Genomic DNA, 22,063 nt, shown 5'->3' on the forward strand with positions numbered 1-22,063 from the left:
GTGAGATCACCCTGCGATGTGTCGGCTTGGAGACCGGCTCTGAGTTCCGACAGCCCAGTGGTGGTGGCTTGCCACACCTGGGATTGAACTCAAAACCTTCGATCAGTAGTCTAATACCCTAACCACTAAGTTACCACATCCCCCTGCATGTTCCCGCAAGTGTGTGCATGAGTGGGAAAAATCAGAATCAAATTACATTTAAGGGCCAAATTGAGCTGAACCTGCATCAGTGATTCACAGATCCTTCTTCAGAATCTGGAAACACTTACACCATACAGTCATCCGTACAACAGTAATACTAGACAAGATAAATTAAGTACTCATCAGGTTTGTCAAGAGACTTAACCAAGTTTTAATCATGATGTTGTACCTACTCTGTACTGGCTAGCTTCAGTATCGCTTTAACCAGCAGCATGGGCCAGAGCTCTGAAGGGACGGTGGTAGCAGGAAGCAGCAGATTGTTTTGTTCATCGAATGGCAGAGAATCATCGATCGTGATCTTCCTCCAACAACCCTGAGACAGAGACACAAGGAGAGAAAATTGTTGATTCACGGTCCTGAAACATCACGAAAGTCGCTGTAATAACCACGATGGAATTTAATATTTAACTGAATTCATTTCATACAGCTGGATGACACGAGTGATCATTATTTAAGTGGGAATGGTGTTGCTCGCTAATGTTATTTTAACTGCTTTAACTGCACTTGAGACAGAATATTCTCTCATATTGGACTCTATTGTACCAGAGAAAAGCTACATGTGTCAAGAGATAGATGTCTTTTTTTTATTTTAAATACCCAGAGTCCATTAGTGTAGGGGTGCCGTCCTTGACTGAAGTGTACTTGATTTTAATAGCAAGAGAGAGCGAGAGAGAGAGAGAGAGAGTTCTTTGGCATAGACATTTAGCTGAAACCCTCTGACACCTAGATGTCTGAATCACCAGTTTGTGCTGTTGTTCAAAGCATTATTTCTTAAATCATCCTTAAACAATCCACTGCGATGCCAATAAATCAGTCCCCGAGGATCTCATTACATTTCAGATGGTTTTTAAAGAGGGACACATCTGTAATGAGTTTCTCTGAGATCTGTACTCATGTTCACGCACATGAACGAGAGGCTGAGGTCGTGTTGTGATGATGTCACACGGCGCATCTCGGATAATCTGCGTCATTTTGAAAAACGTTTACATGATCTCGCTCGATTTTGTGTGAATTTCTGCGATCGCAAGTAAGAAAAAAAACTTCGGACCAGTCAGAACGCAAGTATGGCCAGATGCTGTTTAGAAAGAAGCTGTGGGACAGAAAGAGACACATTTATATTCCCATCTTACACACACACACTCAGCTGTCTGATAAGGCTCTTGTACTCACTCAATCACTGCCTGCAGGACATCTCTGTCCATGCTAAAGAGAAAGGAAGCAGACGTGGCAGTAGGTGTGGAGGCTTTCACCTCTTAATCATGCTTCACCTCCTGATAGCAAGCATCGATATCACAGCGTGGGCTCTAATGCTACACCACAGCAGAATAAACTGGCTGATAGTTTTCTTTTAGAGACATTTTTTAAACGAATAAAACATTGCCTTTATGTATAAGTTTCTCTCACTGGTTCCACTAAAACAGTTTATAGGATTTGTGACCAAAAGTACGTGTGCCCCAGATCATCACAAGCATATCTTAAATATAGATTGGATATAGAGTGGAATAATCTCCTGCACTACAGTTTCACTAGCTAGATGTTAGACTGTGGCTGTGTGGATTTGTGAGAATCGGCTACAAAGAGCTTTAATGAGATCAGACTCTGATGTTGGGATGTTGAGGAGTCTCCAGTTCCAGTTCATCTCCAAGGTGTTCAGTGTTGTTGAGTCAGAGTCAGAACACCCGAGTTCTTCACTTCGACCTTTATGTCTTCATGGAGCTGCTTTGTGCACAGGAACATTGTCCTGCTGGAACAGGATCCAGTGAATGGAAATTGCAATACATTCTATCAGGAAAGGGCTTCATACAGTATGGGTGTGATGGTCGGGGGGGCACATATTTTTGGTCACATAGCTTATGTGCATGGATACACAGTATATAAAAAAAAGTCTAGATTTCTCTGAAGGTTACAAGATACCTGACTAAAACACCAATGAAATCTAAACACTCAAAAAGTGTGTGGGTTTGTGTGTGTGTGTGTGTGTGTGTGTGTGTGTGTGTGTGTGTGTGTGTGTGTGTGTGTGTGTGTGTGTGTGTGTGTGTGTGTGTGTGTGTGTGTGTGTGTGTGTGTGAGATGAGATCCCACCATCCAGTAGAGCCGGACCACGTATTTCCCGTAGACGTTGTAAAGAGGCACATGATCCTTGGTTGCTTTACACAGGGAGTAGATGTGATCCCAGGGTCTCCAGGTCTCCTCACAGAGAGAGTCGTCATCACCTGCCTGTCTGTCACACACCCGCCACACAATGTAGATCTCACTGATGATCCGGCACATGAGCTGAGCGATGAGATGAACAACAGAAAGAAGTGTAAGAAGGAATTTCTCTCGTTAAACTTCACCGTGGGCTGTTTTTGTCTCAGTGCCCAGCGATGTGACTAGAGGTCCAGCATGGCTAGCAAATCATTTCTATTGACGATAGCAGTGTGATGAGCAGATAATCGACCGGAATCCAATGCGACTACGGGGACTTTTTTTTTTTTATGAGGCTGGTTATAGTTGTGGAGTTGAGGGAAAATAAACAGACATGGAGAAACGGTACTTACTTCACTGGACAGCAAATGCTCGTTAGCCGAAGTGAGATCGAACGTTGATTCGTTTTCTATAACAGCTGGAGCCTGGAATCAGATAATAAAATAAATTAGCTGAAGAAAAAATAGATATAAAGATACAAAAATAGGGAGGCATGGTGGCTTAGTGGTTAGTACGTTTGCCTCACACCTCCAGGGTTGGGGGTTCGATTCCCGCCTCCGCCTTGTGTGTGTGGAGTTTGCATGTTCTCCCCCTGCCTCGGGGGTTTCCTCCGGGTACTCCGGTTTCCTCCCCCGGTCCAAAGACATGCATGGTAGGTTGATTGGCATCTCTGGAAAATTGTCCTTAGTGTGTGTGTGTGTGTGAGTGAATGAGAGTGTGTGTGTGCCCTGCGATGGGTTGGCACTCAGTCCAGGGTGTATCCTGCCTCGATGCCCGATGACGCCTGAGATAGGCACAGGCTCCCCGTGACCCGAGACGTTCGGATAAGCATTAGAAAATTAATGAATGAATGAAGATACAAAAACATAGACTTTGGGAATTAGCATGTATAAATTGACATAAATATTGTTCCAAAAACAGGGACTTCTGATTTATTCCTCTTTCTCTCTCTCTCTCTCTCTCTCTCTCTCTCTCTCTCTCTCTCTCTCTCTCTCTCTCTCTCTCTTTCTCTCTCTCACACACTCTCTCTCTTTCTGTTCCAATGCTCTTACTGATGATGCTGAAGAAACAATGCTTGATTATGATTCGTTAATTAACTCTCACAGGCTCCCTAATCAAATGCGAATTAAACTTGTTCACAAGATTGCGTTCTGTCGCCTCGCCCAGTCATCGGCATGAAAATGAAAACAGAGGTTGACCTTCGGTGCGTTTCCCCAATTAGACCTCTCACACAGAAGAATGAGTAAAAGATGAGCGGATTGATCTTAGTGCACCAGTTTCAATCGACTACGTTTGCTTTTTTTTTTTTTTTTCATTCATTCATTCATTCATTTTCTACCGCTTTATCCGAACTTCTCGGGTCACGGGGAGCCTGTGCCTATCTCAGGCGTCATCAGGCATCAAGGCAGGATACACCCTGGACGGAGTGCCAACCCATCGCAGGGCACACACACACAATTTTTTATTTATTTATTTATTATTATTATTATTTTTTTTTATAAAATACCACATGCTGCATCAGTTGCTCTGTGGTTTCCTAGAACCGACCGGACGATGAGGACGTTTCACTGGATCTCTTGCAGAACCCTTGTTTTTTTCTCTAAATATGTCTAATAAATGTGTAACTGGAACTGAAAGATCTTTGGTGATTTATTTGGGACGTTAGAGCTGGTTTTCTAAAGTATACCTCAGTGCAGATTGGTGTTCTTCCTGCTCTATTACGTTCGTGTTTTGCGATGCTGGACTGAAGGAACAGTCGCTCTTACCTTGTTAACAATGTGCTCCGAGGGCCGTCTCCAGGTGTGAACGTTCAGAGACTCCGGGATCTTAACCCTTCCTTCTGGGTCCTCAAAGAATTGCTGAGAATAGAAATTCGATGGAATATTTAGTACATTTCATTACGAGAGAGGAATTCAAAGGAAGCTTGTGTAACTCACAGAGGATAAACATCTACATGTAAACATACCATTCAGTGTCTACTGCTGTACTGTATATTAGGTATACCTTCATCCTACGCTTATGATCTATACAATTTAATAGAATACAGGTCACAAATCTCATATAGTCTGATGCCTCGTTTCATTCGGTCCGTGCCCATGGACCACCCACATCTCACACACTTCACTTTACAAGGCAAGTGGATTTGAAGTGCTGGAGAAAATGTTGGTACTGACTTGACTCCAAATCATGACATGTGACCAAGCCATGTTAAAAAAAAGGAAATTTCTACCTCGAACACAAGGCAGATGAGATGAGCGATTCCTCTCACTGTCAAACCTGGTTCTCGTTAGAAGACCTGAAACAAGTTTTCTTTCTGTTTCGATCATTCTGTAAACTCCAGATTAGAGACTTTTCTGGTTCCTATTGTTCCTCCCACTAGCCACTTTTCTTCCTGCTTAAAATTTAATGTCAAGGTGTTTAACCTTTGAAGGCCTTTTAACCTTGTAAGTAAATTTAAATTCAAATTTCCATTTGTCCTTGCTATAAAAAATGGAGAGAATAAAAAATGAAAATAACAAAATAGAATAATATGGAAATAGGAGGGCACGGTGGCTTAGTGGTTAGCACGGTCACCTCACACCTCCAGGTTCGGGGTTCGATTCCCACTTCCGCCTTGTGTGTGTGGAGTTTGCATGTTCTCCCCGTGCCTCGGGGGTTTTCCCGGGTACTCCGGTTTCCTCCCCCGGTCCAAAGACATGCATGGTAGGTTGATTGGCATCTCTGGAAAATTGTCCGTACTGTGTGAGTGTGTGAGTGAATGAGAGTGTGTGTGCTCTTTTATGGGTTGGCACTCCGTCCAGGGTGCATCCTGCCTTGATGCCCGTGACCCGAGAAGTTCAGATAAGCGGTAGAAAATGAATGAATATGGAAATAAGTATTATTCCATACATGATGCTATGAAATGAAAGTGTGTGTTCAGCATGAGCTGTGCAATGCAGCCAAACTGAGGTAGTGAACAAGAAATGATCTTAAGGTCATTTCAGTAATACGCATCCACCAGGTGAGTTCGATGCTATTCCTTTATCAGACCAGTCATTTATCTGTCTCAGGGCAAAGACGTGGCGATGCTCCGGTGTCTAAGCCAAGCCTGGCACACCGGGTGACGAAGGTCAATCTCACAGCCTGAATACACCAATCAACCTCATGGTCACGTGCTGCACCGTGCAGCAATCCGAGCATCACCACACACCTCTCTACATTCTACAAGGTTCATGTCACTCCTCCCAGTGGTGAGAGCATGGTGATTATCTCTGCACACCTTCCTAGCTTGATCCTCATGACCATGAGGCAGGTGGAATCCAGATGTTAAAAACCACCTCTGGCTGAGAAGAGTTGAAGTTAATTCTGTGAACGCTTTATAATCTGCAGTGAACATTAAGTAAATGTTGCTCTGTTTAAGGTCATGATATCAATATCACTCTGATATCACTCAAACACAGACCACTGATCTGGTCAAGGGATGATCGTGTGTGTTACAGCACCGTCACTCAGATTTAACATTTTAGAATAATCCATCATCCAAAATATCCAGCTATCATCATTCCTGTGGACAGAAACGGACACTGACTCAGATCTGGAGAACATCTGGCAAAAAAACGCAGGCCAAATGATCACAGAATCTGTCACGCGTTTGCATAAAGCTTCTTCCACATACAAGATACCCAAAAGTTCCAAAGCTCTGAGATGACACTGAAGATCAGGGAGTTTTTTTTTTATTTAAACTCAGAAATAAAGAGTTTTCAGAATTTTTAAATAATACAAAATAAATAAAAGTCCAAGTGATTTTTTATTTTTATTTTTTATAAATACCTCTATTTACATACAGACAACACTCGGACAGACTTGAGCTAAAAATGGATTGTGAGGCTTTGCATTAAACTTGTGGAGTCAAGAAGCAAAATGAGGACGTACTGAATATTAAGAACGTCTGAAATCAGTTGTGTGAGATTGACAATATAAATTGACAGATATAAATGTATACATATGTTTTTCGTTTCCAGCACCGACACTCACAGTGAGAGGGCTCTTCCTAGCCTTGCTGTCTTTTGCCCCTTTGCCAGCATCCCATTTCTCAGCACTGACTTCGGTCTCGTTCCATTCGGGCCAGATGGGGACACAGCTCCTCAAAAGTTCTCCTGAGAAGCTCCCAGAAACAGCAGGAGCCACTGTAGATGCCCTACAGCCAGTGCATTAGTTATTACTCATACAGTCAACATCAATGATATAATCAATTCAACCTAATTTAAATACCATTAATTCGATTCAAATTTATTTATTTATTTGTATAGCGCTTTTTACAACTGACATTGTCTCAAAGCAGCTTTACAGAACATAAACATAGAAAAAAAGGTTAATATCAAGAATAATATAAAGATTAATATAATACAAAAATATAAGATTAATATTAGATATATTTAAATGTGTTTGTATTTATCCCCAATGAGCAAGTCTGAGGTGACTCAGGTGGCTGTGGTGAGGAAAAACTCCCTTGGGCGGTAAAGGAAGAAACCTTGAGAGGAACCAAACACAAAGTGGAACCTCATCCTCGTTTGGGTGACACTGGGGGTGTGATTATAAATATACAGTCTGACAAATGTTGTAATGATGAGGAGGATGTTGTCCTCAAAGACCACATGGAGTTGCATCTCCTCTTTAGTATCGCAGAGTCTAACTGAAGCTGGAACATCTCTAGATGCCTCAGGTACATCTCGAGATGCTTCAGGTACATCTCTAGATGCCTCAGGTACATCTCTAGATGCCTCAGGTACATCTCGAGATGCCTCAGGTACATCTCTAGATGCCTCAGGTACATCTCTAGATGCTTCAGGTACATCTCTAGATGCCTCAGGTACATCTCTAAATGCCTCAGGTACATCTCTAGATGCCTCAGGTACATCTCTAGATGCCTCAGGTACATCTCTAGATGCCACAGGTACATCTCTAGATGCCTCAGGATGCCTCAGGTACATCTTGAGATGCCTCAGGTACATCTTTATGAGCCTCAGGATGCCTCAGGTACATCTCGAGATGCCTCGGGATCCTCACAGTCAGCCTCATTTCAGTGGAGATTTGGAGTCACTCAGCAGCTGTAAGTGTTTCATGTCTTTTCACTGCAGTAAACAAACTAAACAACAGCATAAGGCATAAAAAAAACTTACTCCTTAGCAGGTGAAAGGTCATGGCTGGATGAGGAGTCTTTTTTCTTCAGAGACGGCTTCGACATTGCAGTGATACTTTTGTAAAGCTTTGTGATACGACGACGTTTTAACGCTCGACGTCAAAGACGTGAATGTTTTGTTCCGTTGCTAGGCGACGGACCTCAGCGGCACGAGACGGCTGCACGAGGCGGAAATCAGAATCAGAATCAGAAGCTGCTTTATTACAGCTTTATTTATATTAGTGTTATTTATTGCTTTTTTTTATCGCGCATACAAGGAACGTATTTAGTGTCACTGGTGCTGATTTTTTTTTTTGTAAAAACGACAGCAGATTTTCCGCAGATTTGGGCCGAGACGCGTCGGGTGACGTCATCACAAACGCGCTTTCAGCCCAAACACGTGCGTCGAAAATGAGTTCAGTGCTTTAAGTCACTAAGTGTGTGTGTGATCACTGGTAGGAGTTTCGGGGGAATAACAAAAAAAAACAACAACAACAAAAAAAAACGTGCTTGTGATTTCACCGGTCCATGTAGTTTTCTCGAGAAAAAAAAAAACAACACAAAAAGTGGAAAAAACCGGGGGGAAATGGGCTAAAAAAAAAAGGTCAAAAAACGGAAAAAACAAACAAAAAAGGCTTTCTAATTCTCGTCTTTGGAAAAAATAAAATAAGCGGAAAAACACCTGGTTCTCCACATTTCACAGTGCACAACTGTATTCTAATTTATTATTATTATTATTATTATTATTACTACAGATTTTTATTATAATAATAAAGAAAACATACTGTAAAATTTGTCACACATGGACAAAATTTGTAATGAAGGACACAGACAGAGCTTTGTGTGTAATAGAACATAATCGACAAATGTACAGAAAGTCTCTGTCCGCTGTAGCATTACATGTTTTCCCTACAGAATGATGATGCCCCTTGTTGATCTTTCAATAAGATGTAACTCCAAGCATCGAAATTAACATTATCATTAGACTATATCCATACTTAAACCATGTCTGGATCTGAAATGACAAGGGTTTCGTTTCTGTGTGTTATCATTTGTGTACACATACTGTATTAACATCATGTTCAGTTTAGAAACACGCATAATAAGCTGACATGCTGTACAACCCTCTGCCTGTCCTCCATACAGCTCCATCTTCCCTCAGGACCAAGATAATGAAACTGCTATTTATTTTCAAATGACTTTTTGTGTTCATCTGGTTTGGCTAATGTGCCCTTTTGGCATTTTTATTTTGTTAATTGAAAAGGTTAGGAACTTCATACGACTACTTAAATGTAATCAACTTTCAGTGATCAACAAAGATGCTCTTTGATTTCCTTGGTGGAGTGTTTCCCAGGACACGAGTAACAACACCGGTGATAACTGGCCACGAGGGGAAAGTCCAATCTGTACCAAGTTAACATTTATTGCAGTGATCACAACTGCAATAAAACCGCAATGAAACACAAAGTGCCACGAGCACAGGCCACTGATGTGTTTGTTCATTTTGCTTAATGGCTGTGTTTTTGTTGTTTGTCACACTTACAGAGAAATAATTCAATAATCTAAGCAAGCTTTAGCAAAAGACCTTTTTGCTGGTGTCACAGGTCTAAGAGTTTGAGCTTTGAACATCCCATTCCTAAACCATTGGTGTTACCATGGTCTTCTTTAACAGATTCCATTCTTCTGGAAGGTTCTCCACTAGATGTTGGATTGTAGCTGTGTGGATTTATTCAGCTACAACAGCATTAGTAAGCTCAGACTCTGACTTTGGGATGTTGAGGAGACTCCAGTTCATTGGGGTTGAGTCAGAGTCAGCACTCTGTGCAGGACACTCGAGTTCTTCACTCCTTCAGGTCTACATAGAGCTGCTGTGTGTCATGATGGAACAGGTTTGGAGTTCCACTGAAGGGAAACTAAAAGACATTCTATTTGGGGGGAAAAAAACACATTCATGTGCAGGTTGAGTCAGGGTGCACATACTTTTGTGTATATTAGTATATATTTGTGTTATCACTGGTGGGCAGTGTCCTCTAGCTAGAACGCATTTCAGTGACAAAAATGACATCTGACCAAACTTTTTATTTTATTTTTAAAAGTTTTATTTTGCTTCGAGTTCAAGGTTGAATCCAGCACATTTAAAACCGTTTTAAAGTGCCGCACTCCTCCCTCTACACATCTCTACACAACCCAGGGGGAAACTCGAACACTTCCGTACCGCTTCACACACCCAAACCATCACGTGTAGAACAGGCTGCATTCTCACCATTCCACATTTCCAAAATTTATACCTAAATCTCTGTCATTTACTCGTACAAACATAATCCTATGTTCTTCTGCATGGTTTCTGGACACTGCAGATAACGACCTTCTGCATGTTGAGCTTCTTATGAGCGATCTCCAGAGACACGAGCGCTGGACTGAAAAATGAGGAAGAAATATAGATCGGGTGAAAATAACCTAAATAAACAATCAATCATGTTTTGTTCTTGTTTTGATTTAGATACAGATTCCTAATAGTGCTCTTTGTTTTTTAACACTTTTGTACAACTTCAGTTGAGATTTTTTTTCTTTCCGAATAAAAAACAAACAAACAAACAAACAAAAACAAAAAAACAGAAACAAACCAAAAAAAAAAAAAAAATCCAAATACAAAGTCTTAATTTGTGTATCACAAACATGTACTTGGTACAGCCTCCTAGGACACCCATAGGGTTGCATTTATTCTCAACAACATGACAAATATACCAAAACACCTGACACTATGGAAGGCAAGAAATATAAAACATCTTGAATGAAGAATGCTGAGTCAGAGAGAGAGAGAGAGAGAGAGAGAATGAGAAAAAGATGAATCTTCATGGCTATGGTTTCCTCGTACGCCAAGACGTGCTCGTGCAAGGTCTCAGAAAGGGGGGATGATGATGATGATGATGAAGAAGAAGAATCGGGGAGTAGAGGACACACGATGTTGGAGTTTTGAATCTCAGTCCGTAGCCAACAACCCCTCTTTTATGGCAGGCGAATGGATAGATCGAGGGCGGATGCTAGCAGCAGCCTGACTTGCTCTCGGCGAGCACGGCCTCTTGGTCCAGCTTGATCCGGTCGCCGTTGCTCTCTTCGTACGGAATGCCTTTGTCGTTGAGGAGGATGTGCTCCACCAGAAACCGGGCTGCTTCATCCACGTTTATGTTATCCTGCAGAATGGGAAAACACAGAGATAAGGAACGCTTACTGTTCAGGAGTTTACAAACAAAACCATTTCACACACTCGCTTTGAAAATAGTGTACAAGTTGTGACTTTTCGTATCGTATTTTCTCTTGTTCGTCTGCCTCGACTCTTCTACAGAGACACTGAAAGGAAAATAAAAATAAAACATTCACAGAAAAAAAATGGTGAAAATAGAAAATGGAGCACAAACAAAAGGTTGTTGATGTTATTTTAATTGTTTTTTTTGTTGTTTTTTTTTTAAACGAGTGGCAAACATGATGGTAAGTTTTGGAGGAGACAAAGAAATTGATTTATATATATATATGAATGTTTTTGCAGCATTTTTACAAGATATTTTGTGGTGCCTATTTGATTGTATGTGGTGAGGGATTTGTGATAATTACATTAAAAACATTACACCATATCGTTGTTTAGGAAAAGAAAAAGTTACCCATTGCACAGGTAAAATGAAAAATTTGCTTTTTTCCATGGAATTTGTTTTTCCTGGAAAAAAGTTGCAATTTAAAAAAAATTAAAAATAAAAAAATAGAAAGATTTTTTTTTTGTTTGTTTTAAAGTTTTTTCCAATTTGGCAAAAATAAAAAAACAAACATTAAAATATGGTGTGATGGGTTTTCAGTAATAACCACCCTGTACACGCTACTTACGTTTACGTATTTTTTTAAGAATAAAAAGCAAACATAATGAAAATATTTTTACTATGTATTTTTTTTAGCAGATGTCCCATCATGGGGCTTTGTTCTTTTCTTCATCCTGCTCTCCTTATGTTAAAACAACAAAACCATAAAAGACAGAATCTACAGATATTTCTGGCTTCTGGATTTAAAAAAAAACGCCTCACACAATGTTCTCAGCACACAGGGATGGGAAAAGAGATCAGATTTCTCTAAACACTTTACTAAATCAGATCTCACATCAGTTAACATTAGCACATTTCTTGGATAACATGGAAGGAAGAAAGCGAGGAGGGAACAGATAAATGAATTGGACACTCTGAACACACATACACGCACACACACGCACACAAACGCACATGCATGCACAGAGAAAAGCAGAAAACTGACACTGATATCAAAGCTCTGAGGCCTTAGGCAACAAGAAAAAAATTGGTTTGAAACAATTTGAGTTTTTCACCACACACACACACACACACACACACACCAACCACACATTACGCACTCACCACACACACACACACACACCAACCACACATTACGCACTCACCACACACACACACACACACACACACACACACACATTACGCACTCACCACACACACCACACTCACACACACACACCACACTAATCACACACACACACACCACACTCTAAAACCCCTCATCCCCAGCACAGAGTTAACGTGTGATGTGGCTTGTGTTTTGTGTGTGTGTGTGTGTGTGTGTGTGTGTGTGTGTTTTCCTGCTTTGTGTGAGAGAGCAGAACGTAGCTGCCATCGTCTAACATAGTCATTTGGTCACAGTCATACACACCGACACACACTGACGTGCACATTGTTATATGCTTACTGAAGGTAAAACAGCGTCTTAGTGACTCTGACGTCACCAAGGTCAAAGGTTTTTAAGCTCAAACGCCACTCGAACACACAAAACACACACACACACACCCCTCCAGATTAACAGTCTTTTTCACGGTTTGCGTCTACACTCGGATTGACCAGCAGTGCACCATGTGACCCCTTGTTTCCTTGGAGCATTACTCAAGGATGGATTACTAAGTAAGTTACCATGGAGACAAGCCCACATCGTCACAATTACTGTGGCTCCTAACGGAACATGATGTCCCAGTCAGCGTGGGCACTTAGAACACCACACTCGCAGGAGAAAGTTTGTGCATCGACACAACTCATTAAGGAACCGAACCTGATCACACAACCTGCTGTCTGGTCTGCGAGATCAACGTCAACACCGAGACGGCAGTGAAGAAACCCTACAGGAAGAAAATTCTGCCTGTTTTTCCACCATCTCCACCCCGACTCGGAAGCCGCACCTGCACTGTATACGCGTTTGCCTCGCTTTTCATTCTGCCTGTTTAGCTTGCTGCTGCAATCCCTCTCCGCTAATCGAGGAAAACGAGCCTGAGCTAGCAAAACAAACAAAAGCAAATAAGCCAGCTGAGGTCTCTGGAGAGAGAAGGCGAGAGTAAGAGAGGAGAGGAGGAGAGGAGAGGAGGCCGTGTGATAGGACACATGAGGCTTTATAGAACACAAGGAGGCTTGATAAACAAGGAATGACACATCTGTGTGTACACACACACACACACACACAACAGGTGTTGGAGCTTCCCACCAGACATCAGTGTGACTGAATCCCTAATGGATAGATTTAGCTCATGAGCATGTGCTTATGCAGACTGGGTGATGAGACGCCTTCTGTCAAACAGCTACACACACGCACGCACTCACGCACGCGCAAACACACACATACACATTATTAATCAGCCATGCTAAGTCACGTGAAGTCATGTGAAGGCACATGAAGCTCCACAGTCACACTGGACCTCGACTGATCCATATACAAGACGTTAAACATGTGAGGTTTGTGTGCTGGTAATTACAGAGAAGGAGTTGAGCAACACAATACAAACTACTAACAGTCATGTGTCTGTGGGAGTACACACTCGTGCGTGCGACGTGCACACACAAACACACACTAGTGTGTGCGGCAAAAAGAAATCTGTTAAATGCGGTTTTATCATATACTAATGTAAAAGAATGGTTTCATACTGTAGAAAAGTCCTGTTTGGGGCATAATTCTGGAAAATATGTGGGGAATTTCGAACATGGCATCGAGAAAGGCTTTGATCTGCTTAGCGTGGATCGCTCTCGTAGTAGGTGAAGGGTCTTTTACGATTGGCCAAATCCTGGAGAAAGTCTGAACTACTTCACGATCCACACAGATGCTGCCAGAATGCTTCATCAAGAAAGAAGTCTGGATGGTGTGTATGATGTGTTACCTTAGCTGATGTCTCGAACCAGCCCAGGAAGCCTGTCTCCTTGCAGAAGTTGTCCATAAGCGTGGCGTTATTCGAGCCGTCTTTCTTCTGGTCGCATTTATTAGCCAGCAGGACGGAGGGGATCGGGTTCCCATTCGCCAGCTTCACCTTGCTGTCCAGGTCGTGCTTCCACTTAGACACAGCTTCGAACGTGGAGCTTCTGGTCACGTCAAACACCACGAACGCTCCCACTGCCTCCTTATAATAAACTCGGGTCATGTTCCCGAAGCGCTCCTGACCTAAACACAACAAAGACAAACACGTGCATGTAACATATTATATAAGCCGAGTTCTTCAAAACAAAAAGGTATTTTTGTCAAGCATCGCGTTCAGATGCATATGGATCTGATTTCAGCTCCACTGATTTTCTCATCCTGCGGAGATCCTCGCGGCACCACAACGCTAGCCTTATTCCCGAACACAACTCACCCCGTCTCATCCTTTTTAAATTGGCATCGTGTAGCCTGGTGTTACATTACACCAGAAATGACATGTAACAAAATTAAACTTGGGGGAAAAAAAATTCTCTCTCTCTCACTCATTTTTATCCGAACTTCTCGGGTCACGGGGAGCCTGTGCCTATCTCAGGCGTCATCGGGCATCAAGGCAGGATACACCCTGGACGGGGTGCCAACCCATCGCAGGGCACATACACACTCTCATTCACTCAAGCATTCACACACTAGGGACAATTTTTCCAGAGATGGCAATCAACCTACCATGCATGTCTTTGGACCGGGGAGGAAACTGGAGTACCCGGAGGAAACCCCCGAGGCACAGGGAGAACATGCAAACTCCACACACACAAGGCGGAGGCGGGAATCGAACCCCGACCCTGGATATGTGAGGCGAACGTGCTACCCACTAACGTGCCCCCGACGGGGAAAAAATTAATAAAGGAAAAGATTGTGTAAAAAGGAACTGGCAGAAATGTGATGTGATGCGACAGCACTGCGATTAGACTGATATTTTTGACCTATTCATCCAATAAGACAAAAGATCAAGAAAAAGCTTGGTCTGATCAGAGATCTGTTTTTTTTTCCATGACAGATTTACTGACTCCTAACTCGTTAACACACACACACGCACATGCACACACACTCAAACACACCATATTGAATTTATCAACACCAGAAAATGAAGCGTGTGATGTGATATCAGCAGAAGACAGACCAAACATGATGAAGTGAATCCTAACCGAAGGATCCTCTGAACACTTGCTGTGAGTCTGCCATAATAAAAAAAAAAAAAACGAAATGAAACCGAAGTCTGCACTGATGCTTCGTCATCTTCCGATACACAGAGTCCTTAATGCAAAGGGTCGAGTGTTCAGGAAGGAAACTACTGTAGAGGGAAAGATCTAATGTCCACTGTTAAAAATTCCCAACAACGGTCCTGTATAATTCTATAACTGTTAGAACTGTATAAGTGGGTTTCTTTCGAACGTTCAATTCTATTAAATTAACAGAACTGCCGAGTGGTTACATATTTCACACCAGCTCTGAAATATAACATCAGCACGTGTTAGCAATTCCAACTGCACACGGCAATTCAGGTGAGGATATTATTTAGAACAAATGGCTGCTATGATTTGTAAAGGGATTATTCAATTCAACTCCATTCTTTTTATTTGTCTAGCGCTTTTAACAATAGGCGTTAGACGTTACTATTTATCTCAAACATTTATCCCCAATGAGCAAGTCTGAAAAACTCCCTGAACTTTGAGAGGAACCAGACACAGAAGGGAAACTCATCTGTATTTGGGTGACACCGGACAGGAAATAATGTCAATGTAAATAGTGTCCTTTCTACAATGTCCTTATTCCAATCTGTTACATGTGAGAGTTTTTTTTTGTGTGTGTTTGCTCGGGAACCACCTAAAAAAACCTCTCATCGAGCCGAGCTTTCGAGGCTGCCGCTGCCATCGAGCAGCTCCAGACTACACGGCTGGTAATATTAATACACTCTACACTATTTTCCTTAAACCTGACAGGGTGGAAATGCTCTTTTTAGGCTATTGGTTCTGTTTGATTACAAGTTATCCACATTTTTTTAAACACAGAGTTTAAAAAAAAATAAAAAAATCAATAACAAAACGAATCCAAACACACATGTAATAATAAGCTTCTTATTTTATACAACAACAGACAGTTAGCAGTAGCATGTAGCAATTTAGCAGTAGCATGTGCCAAAGAATCTACTTCTTGTCTCTTTGCAAAGAAATTTAAAAGTACATTTTAAACATTTATCATAAACTTCAACGTTCAGATTTTATTTTTTTTTCATCTGGCTCATACTTTGCTGGTTATTTACTTCCATTTACCCAAAACACAACTTATTCTGCCTTCAACTGGCTCAGAACTGATTTAGAGATAAATTTTTTTCCCTCGTTTGCTCCACAATTGTCCCAAATAATAAATCCCAAATAATATTCTCTTCAGTGTTCCATAACATTAAAACCACCTGCTGAATATGGTGTAGTTTTCCTTGTGTTATAAAAACAGCTCTAAATAAAGCGTCAAGGCCTGGACTTCACAGGAGCTCTGAAAGCGTGCTGTGGTGTCTGGCACCAAGTCGTTAGCAGCAGATCCTTTTAGTCCTGTAAGTTGCGAGTTGGGGCAGGAACTGCACATTCTGCCAGCTCTCTATCATATCCGGCTTTAACGTTACAATCTCGAATAAAGAAAAGAATTTATTCCAGTTGCACTGTCTGAGAGTATAACTCGGTATCCTCCAAAAGTATTGGAACACCAAGAGCACTTTCGTTCTTTATTTATTTTTAAGCATATATAAAGTATCCCATGTATGAAATGCAGTGATTCATGACACTTTGCCTGGATTGAGTACAATAAGTGGGATCAAAAATTTTGTGGGTCAGGTTTTTTGCTTGAGTCTTCACCAGTGAACATTTAAAGATTTCGGCTGGAAGGAATTAGTGTGAAGTCAGAAACGATGCCGATCCGTTAGTTCCTCAGGAGCTCTTGGTTGCACAATTCCACTCAACTACATGCTGTTTACATTGACATTATTTTCTGTCCAGTTTCACCCAAATGAGGACGAGGTTCCCTTCAGAGTCTGGTTCCTCTCAGGTTTTCTTCCTCATATCATCTCAGGGAGTTTTTTTCCCCACTCAGGCTTGATCATTAGGGACAGACCTTAGAACTAAATAGTAACCTAATTTTAAACTTTATAATGTTTATTCTGTTTCCATGCTTCTGTAAAGCCCCTTTGAGACAACGTCCATTGATAAAAATGCTATACAAAAATTCAAAAAAAAAAAAGATTTAAATCAAAAGTACTTAATCGATCTAATAGAGGTGTAGAAATGTAACAGAACATAAAACATCCTTATAGAAATTACCTAAGTTTGGAGAACAGTAAAGCTTCTTAGATCTTCATCTCTCGGATATCACCAGCGCTTCGGTTTCAGCGTTTAAAGGTGAACTGTCTAGTTATTTCATATTCTAGTTCTTTATTTTATGCATTTAATCGACCTTAGAAAAAGAACATGTTCTTTTTATGTATGACTTTTTTTTTTTTTTAAGCCGTAGCTCCGATATCGCTGAGATCCGTGGTCCTGATATGGAACGGCCCATTTAATCACTGCAGGCTGGGGGACAGAACCGCTGTTTAATGGAGTTCATTAGAGGAGAACTGAGGGACATGAATCTGACACAGGGGAAATAATCACACCCTTCATTATGCATGCCTGGCTTTTTTGATTCCACCTCTCTCTCTCTCTCCCAATCATATCTCTCTCTCTAGTCTATATCTTTCTATTACCAAAGACAACATAATGCAGCGATATGTATCAGTATTTAAAATTATAATAATTTAAAGCACTTTACACACACACATTATGTTTCAGCTTCATTATCCACACTCTCAGCTGCACACTTTCAGGTCTCTCGGCAGCTAATTGCTCTTAATTGCAAGGCTAAATTTACTCTTTTTAACCTCAGGTGAACGCCCAGGGCGGCTGACACAGAAGAAAAAGAGCTCCTGGTTTTCATTTCCTTCTCCGACATTTCCACCAGGCATCTTGATCAAAGCAAGCTCTATGTTATCCGTCTCGAAACGGTTGAGTAGCTGCGCTTTAAACCCTTGGATTCTGGGGTCAAGTCTCACGTGCCCCGTTCCACAGGGGGTGCCAACACTTTTACATTCAATATTACAGGAAACTTGATCGTTTGTTTATACGCAAGAACCATTTCAGAATTACTCACAGGGTGTCAGTGCTCATCTGCATAATATTTAGAAGGTTTCTATGCATAATTGATGTGAGAATTTATTAGCCATTTATTATAGAATTGATTCTTGTATTCATTTATAGAAAATTTCCTGAGTAATGTTATTTCAAATAAATAAATAACCCCAAACCTTTTCTACAGCCTTCAGAAGACTATAACTATACAAACCTATAGTCTGACGTCTGACGTCATGACGTTAAGGTTAGATGTGAAATTATAACTGCGAAAATACAGCGCGAAATATTAGCGAGGTGTTTGTGATGCTAATCCTGATAAACACAGAAGAAAACCCTGCCCGGTTTACTGAGAACTGCTGTATAATCTCCTCAGTGGCTCTACGCACAATCCACTGCTGTGTTCTCTCAAAAGACCTTCGAAAGACCTTTTACAAATCTGCTTTTGGAAAAGAAAAAGCAGGAAAAGCGATAACCTTTTCCACCACTACGCCTTCTACCAGGATTTGAATTGACATTACTGAATGAATATAATCTGTATGTATCCACCATTTATCACTGGTTGAAAAGCCTCGTGCTACGTTCACCCAGTCACTGTACCGTCACGGTTTTCCGGTTGCCATAGTAATAACGTGTCTCGGTGGGTGGAGCCGTTAGCCTTCCGTTTTTCGTTTGCGTGAACTTAAACCTCAACATTGGTGCGTCGCTGATGTGGACACGCCCACATCTAGTCACTATTTCATCACTGCTGTTTTATTCCTAGTTCTTATTACCAGTGTGTACAATACAAGTGTTCCTCTTGCTGCCTTCTTTTTTCCCTTAACATCAATTTGTTGCTTCAGAACATACACAAATAAATCATGCTGCCAGGAGAGAAACCCAATGTTCCTATAAGCTAGAACCTTAAGCTGGACAATCCCAGGAGTTCCTGAAATTTCCTGAAATTCTCCAACCAGCCTATCTAAAGCTTTCACATTTCCCCCCATTGACGTGTATCTACATGGCTTTATGCTAACATCATTGGCTGATTGTAGAACTGTATGAATGTTCCTATTAAAGTGCTCAATTTTATTCCCCTGTAGATTTTTGACATTAAACTTGGTGAATCACTGGAGGTTTCATGATAAACCACAGTTTGTCAGCCTCACGTGCCACAGTTTCTCAAGGAGAACAGAAGGGCCAGAAGAAAGAGAACTCAGCCTTGGTTTAATCCGTTAACAGCGATGGTTGGAATATATGTGATTTGTTATCGAGAGGAGGGAGAAGGAGGAAAGAGCTTACTGTTTGAACAGAAACACGCTCAAATATACGGCTACTATGGAAACTCATGATGCAAGAGTTTTGCAATATCTGCATATAATGCCCGTCTTTCTTCAAGCATTCTAATAAAATGCAGAAGTGACAACCATGACCAGCAGTAAGAAGGTACAGTCTGTAATGCTGTCGACTTCCATAGTCAGTCAGTTTGAGAAAATCACTCAGCTGTGCTTTCCACCCAGTAGAATGTGGTAGCTCAAGTGGTTAAAGCTCTGGATTGTTGTTCCGAAGTTTGGAAGTTCCTGCGCTGCCACTGCAGGGCCCTGAAAAAAGGTCCTAAACACTCTGCTTCCTTTGTGCAGTATCTGTGATATGTGACAAAAATAAAAATGCTTGTTCAATCTTATCTTTGTCCCAGAGATGCCAAACAGAAACATTTGTAATCTTCCTGAAACACTTTTGTTTGTGTGATTTTGTAGTTATCAGGCAGTAAAGGAAATACAACTCATCTTAATAGCATTCATTAAATCTGCAGCATTTTAGAGCTTTGAAAGGTTTTTTGGCCTGAACACTGTTTGCTGAGGATGACAATGAGAAGTGTGTATTGGATACCTGCTTCTGGGTTAATCTTGATAAATGCTACCCGGTCAATAGCGTGGGCCGTCTATGCGGCTCTTAGAGCGAGTCAGAACGCGAAAAGAGGTTTTTTTTTTGTGTCTCTCATAGGCTCAGGATGTCAAGGATCAATCGTCATTCATCACTGAGCCATACCTTCATCGATAGCGCAAACCCTGAGTCACCGGTGGCTGCTAAAAGCAGCTGTTCAATTTGAAACGAGAAAAAGAATAAATAAACCCTGCTTTAAAATGTCAATCATTAAACGATTTTCAGAAACATCATTTTATCTCCAGGTTTGAAGAACACAAATGGTAAGATAAGATGATGGCTTCCTGCAAACGGGATTAAAAAAAATAAAAAATCATAACAGCACTGGAGAAGAGAAAAAGCAGAAGTAACGAGAAAGAAAGCCAAAGAAGGAGGAAAAGTCTTCGCCCATAGCCATGGCAACCACAAGTTTTTCTTTACACGGTCCTAACCACGGTTATGATCTCGTGGGTGTGTTGTCATAGAAACAGGCCAAGCCAGACAAGCCAGCTGCAAGTATCCCCCCAGTATGCAACAAAACAGCAGTGCACTTCAGACACTGACCAGCCGCAGTGTCCCTCGTCTCACTCACAACACCATTAATGAAAGCCAGAAGGAGACAAGGACGAGGCAACCTGTCTGCACAGGGCACATCCCTCACGGCGCCGGTCATTTAACCCGACCGGCTCGGTATAGATTTTAGAGAAATTTCTTACCGAACAGGCAGGCAATTTGTACTGATTAGCTAAGGACAGAAATGGACAAAGAGACATTCTGCATTATGGCTTTTAAATGAATAACTGGATATGAACAAATTGTGACAAAAAGAAACTGCTCCAAAGTCCACAGTTTTAATTCAAGTGAAAATAAAGCTAAAAAGCTAAAGATCTTTCTACACATTTGAATCAACTAAGTGTTACTAATGGGATGAAGGTTAAATGGGTCAAACTGAAGGGTTCCAGGGTCAGACACTTTCATCATCAGTATTTACAGCCACACTAAGTCACCACTTACAGACGTTAAATATTCAGCAGGAAAAAAAATTAATAAATTAAAAAAAAAAAAGACTATACAGCTTCAAGTCCCAATCACTTTCATATCAATATCCACAATCTCTTTTGTCCTGGACATTTTAGAGATTGTCCTTTTCACTTCATTTCCTCTCCTTCCTTCTGAGATTGAGACAGAGCTATAGGCAGTATCGTCACTCTTAAATTGAGAGAACAAGGATCTGGATTTCTCTAGAGCTCTAAGGTTGTAATCTGCTCATCTCTAAGGCAGCCCAAGAAGAGTATAGCTATTCTGGGCTACAGTGGGAGGACAAAGCCCTGATTTCACTCAGGCTCCAACTCACACATCTTCACTGAAAGTCTCGATTACAGTCTTTCTAGTCAGGGTCATTATAATCATTAGATCGAGAGAGAGAGAGAGAGAGAGAGAGAGAGACAGAGAAAGAGAGAGACAACACTTTCAAGTTCTTCCACCAAAGTGCCAATTACTTGCTCGATTAACAGGGTTAATAGAGGGCGTATAGTTCTGCTCTGTTCTACACTGATCTGTTCTGTTTAAGTTAATCCTGGTTTACACACAGAACAGGCGTTTGAAATGATCTATACTGCATAACGTCCAATTCCCAGAGTTGTAGTTGACTGAAGGTGAACACACGCCACTCATCCCTACAGCAGTCCTAACCAAAACCAAAGGCAAACAAGTTCATCTATCCGCAGGTTTCTGCTAATCCCCAGCTTTCCCACAAATCTCATTATTTCTCTTTTTGAAAATTAACAAGAAAAAAAAAAAGGAAAAAAAAAATGAATAGAGAAAGATCCAGTTTCAGGTCGGGCAAGGAAGGACAATTCTTAATGAGAACAATTTGCACAGTCTTTGTGGATCCTTTAAAGAGAAAGAACTCCTAATTCCAGAGAGACTTTCCATAACACTTTTCCGATAATTCAGCCTAGTGGCTCTTTGTTGTTCATCATCCAAGTTCCCATAAGCCCCAGCACTGAAATCAGGGGCGGTTCTAGGATTTCATCTTTATGGATTTCAGCCCTCAGTGAGAATTTAAAACAAGAAGAGTTTTATATTATATATTATATGACTACATAGTAAGCCAAAAGTTATGGTATTATATAAAATGGCAAAAGTAGACACTAAAATTTTATGCATGACG

General features: G+C 41.2%; 2 protein-coding genes across 2 annotated transcripts in view; both read right to left on the reverse strand.

Annotated features, from left to right (window-relative positions):
- adgb (androglobin) overlaps positions 1-7,755 on the reverse strand; it is a 41,821-nt gene extending 34,066 nt beyond the window's left edge. The window contains exons 1-6 of the mRNA XM_027147596.2: positions 7,548-7,755; positions 6,403-6,565; positions 4,155-4,247; positions 2,742-2,813; positions 2,284-2,475; positions 375-514 (exon numbers count right to left, since the gene is read on the reverse strand). Of these exons, the coding sequence (XP_027003397.2) occupies positions 375-514; positions 2,284-2,475; positions 2,742-2,813; positions 4,155-4,247; positions 6,403-6,565; positions 7,548-7,612 (725 nt within the window). The 5' untranslated portion in view covers positions 7,613-7,755. The remainder of the gene's footprint in view (positions 1-374; positions 515-2,283; positions 2,476-2,741; positions 2,814-4,154; positions 4,248-6,402; positions 6,566-7,547) is intronic.
- Positions 7,756-9,621: 1,866 nt separating this feature from the next.
- rab32a (RAB32a, member RAS oncogene family) overlaps positions 9,622-22,063 on the reverse strand; it is a 16,962-nt gene continuing 4,520 nt past the window's right edge. Inside the window, exons 2-3 of the mRNA XM_027147595.2 lie at positions 13,746-14,023; positions 9,622-10,737 (exon numbers count right to left, since the gene is read on the reverse strand). Of these exons, the coding sequence (XP_027003396.2) occupies positions 10,588-10,737; positions 13,746-14,023 (428 nt within the window). The 3' untranslated portion in view covers positions 9,622-10,587. The remainder of the gene's footprint in view (positions 10,738-13,745; positions 14,024-22,063) is intronic.

Source organism: Tachysurus fulvidraco, chromosome 9, assembly GCF_022655615.1.
Source record: "Tachysurus fulvidraco isolate hzauxx_2018 chromosome 9, HZAU_PFXX_2.0, whole genome shotgun sequence".
Classification (NCBI taxonomy): Eukaryota; Metazoa; Chordata; class Actinopteri; order Siluriformes; family Bagridae; genus Tachysurus; species Tachysurus fulvidraco.